Below are 1,141 nucleotides of genomic sequence, written 5' to 3'. Positions count from 1 at the left end.
CTGGGTGCTCCACTGCAAAGCAATGTGCTGTGTGCATGAGTGTTGCCTGGTCCTTTCCTTGTCCTCCTGTGGGAATTGAGGTGCATTAAAGTGAATGCTGATACTCTTGTCACCTGCTGAATAATAAATAGTCTTTTTTATTCTGACCCAGGAGTCTCCTGTCTTCTGTGAGCAACCCTGAAATGGTAGCAGGCAAATTGCTCTGGGCACCTCTGGGCACACTGGCCCTGCTTGGAGACAGCGGTCCCCACTCTGGGACTGTGAGCCTCAACTTGAGCCTGTGTGGGTGGGGGTCCCGGGTGGGGTGTACGTGGGGCTGGAGCGGTGGTGTGTTCTTTCCTGTCCAGGTCGGGGTGTGGATTGATGTTGGCAGCCGGTACGAGAATGAGAAGAACAACGGGGCAGGCTACTTTGTGGAGCATCTGGCTTTCAAGGTGAGCTCCCGGTCCCGCCTCCTGGCCCTGGGGCAGCCGCCTCCCCAGTTAGGGCTGCAGCTGGGGCGGCCTCTGGCTGGTCTTTCTGGAAAGAGCCTCCTGTGAGCACCTGTCCGGTGAGCCCTGCACAGGCCCCAGAGTCAGAGACCCTCAGGAGCCACCGGGGCCGCTCCACCCCGAGGCCGGGCCTGGCGTGCGTGTCCCGACGTGGAGCAGCCGTAGGCGTGTGGTGAGCCCCGGGCTGGGCCGAGCAAGTGTTCCGTGTGGTGCTCTGCCCTGTGGGCTCCCTGGGCGTCTCCGGTTCTCGAGGGTGGGACAGTCCCCCCTCAGCCCTCAGCCGGCCCAGGTTGGCACAGAGGAGAGACTGACATTCTTACATGAGTGGAAAGATGGAGGCGGAGACGGGGATGGGCAGCTAGCCAGCTGCAGCGGCACAGGTGTGTGGGGACCTTTTTTGTTAATCTTCCTTGGAGGGTGTTTTTCCAGTGGATTTGCAGAGAGGAGTGGGAGGGAGAGAACAGCAATGAGAGACACATCAATTGGTTGCCTCCTGTATGTGCCTCAGTCAGGCTGGGGATCGAATCTGCGGGCCAGTGCTCTAACCACTGAACAACTGACTTAGGCATAGATTTTTTTTTTAATTTTGTTGATTTCAGAGAGGAAGTGAGAGAGAGAGAGAGAGAGAGAGAGAGAGAGAGAGAGACATC

The 1,141-nt window shown here is 57.9% G+C and overlaps 1 protein-coding gene across 1 annotated transcript in view; it reads left to right on the top strand.

The window, feature by feature from the left end:
* The window catches only part of LOC102762753 (cytochrome b-c1 complex subunit 1, mitochondrial), a 23,693-nt gene that overhangs the window by 6,975 nt on the left and 15,577 nt on the right, over positions 1–1,141 (top strand). Inside the window, exon 3 of the mRNA XM_015568267.1 lies at positions 348–434. Within this exon, the coding sequence (XP_015423753.1) occupies positions 348–434 (87 nt within the window). The remainder of the gene's footprint in view (positions 1–347; positions 435–1,141) is intronic.

The sequence above is a fragment of the Myotis davidii genome, unplaced genomic scaffold (assembly GCF_000327345.1).
Source record: "Myotis davidii unplaced genomic scaffold, ASM32734v1 scaffold663, whole genome shotgun sequence".
Taxonomy (NCBI): Eukaryota; Metazoa; Chordata; class Mammalia; order Chiroptera; family Vespertilionidae; genus Myotis; species Myotis davidii.
This window is presented reverse-complemented; position numbering and strand designations above follow the sequence as displayed.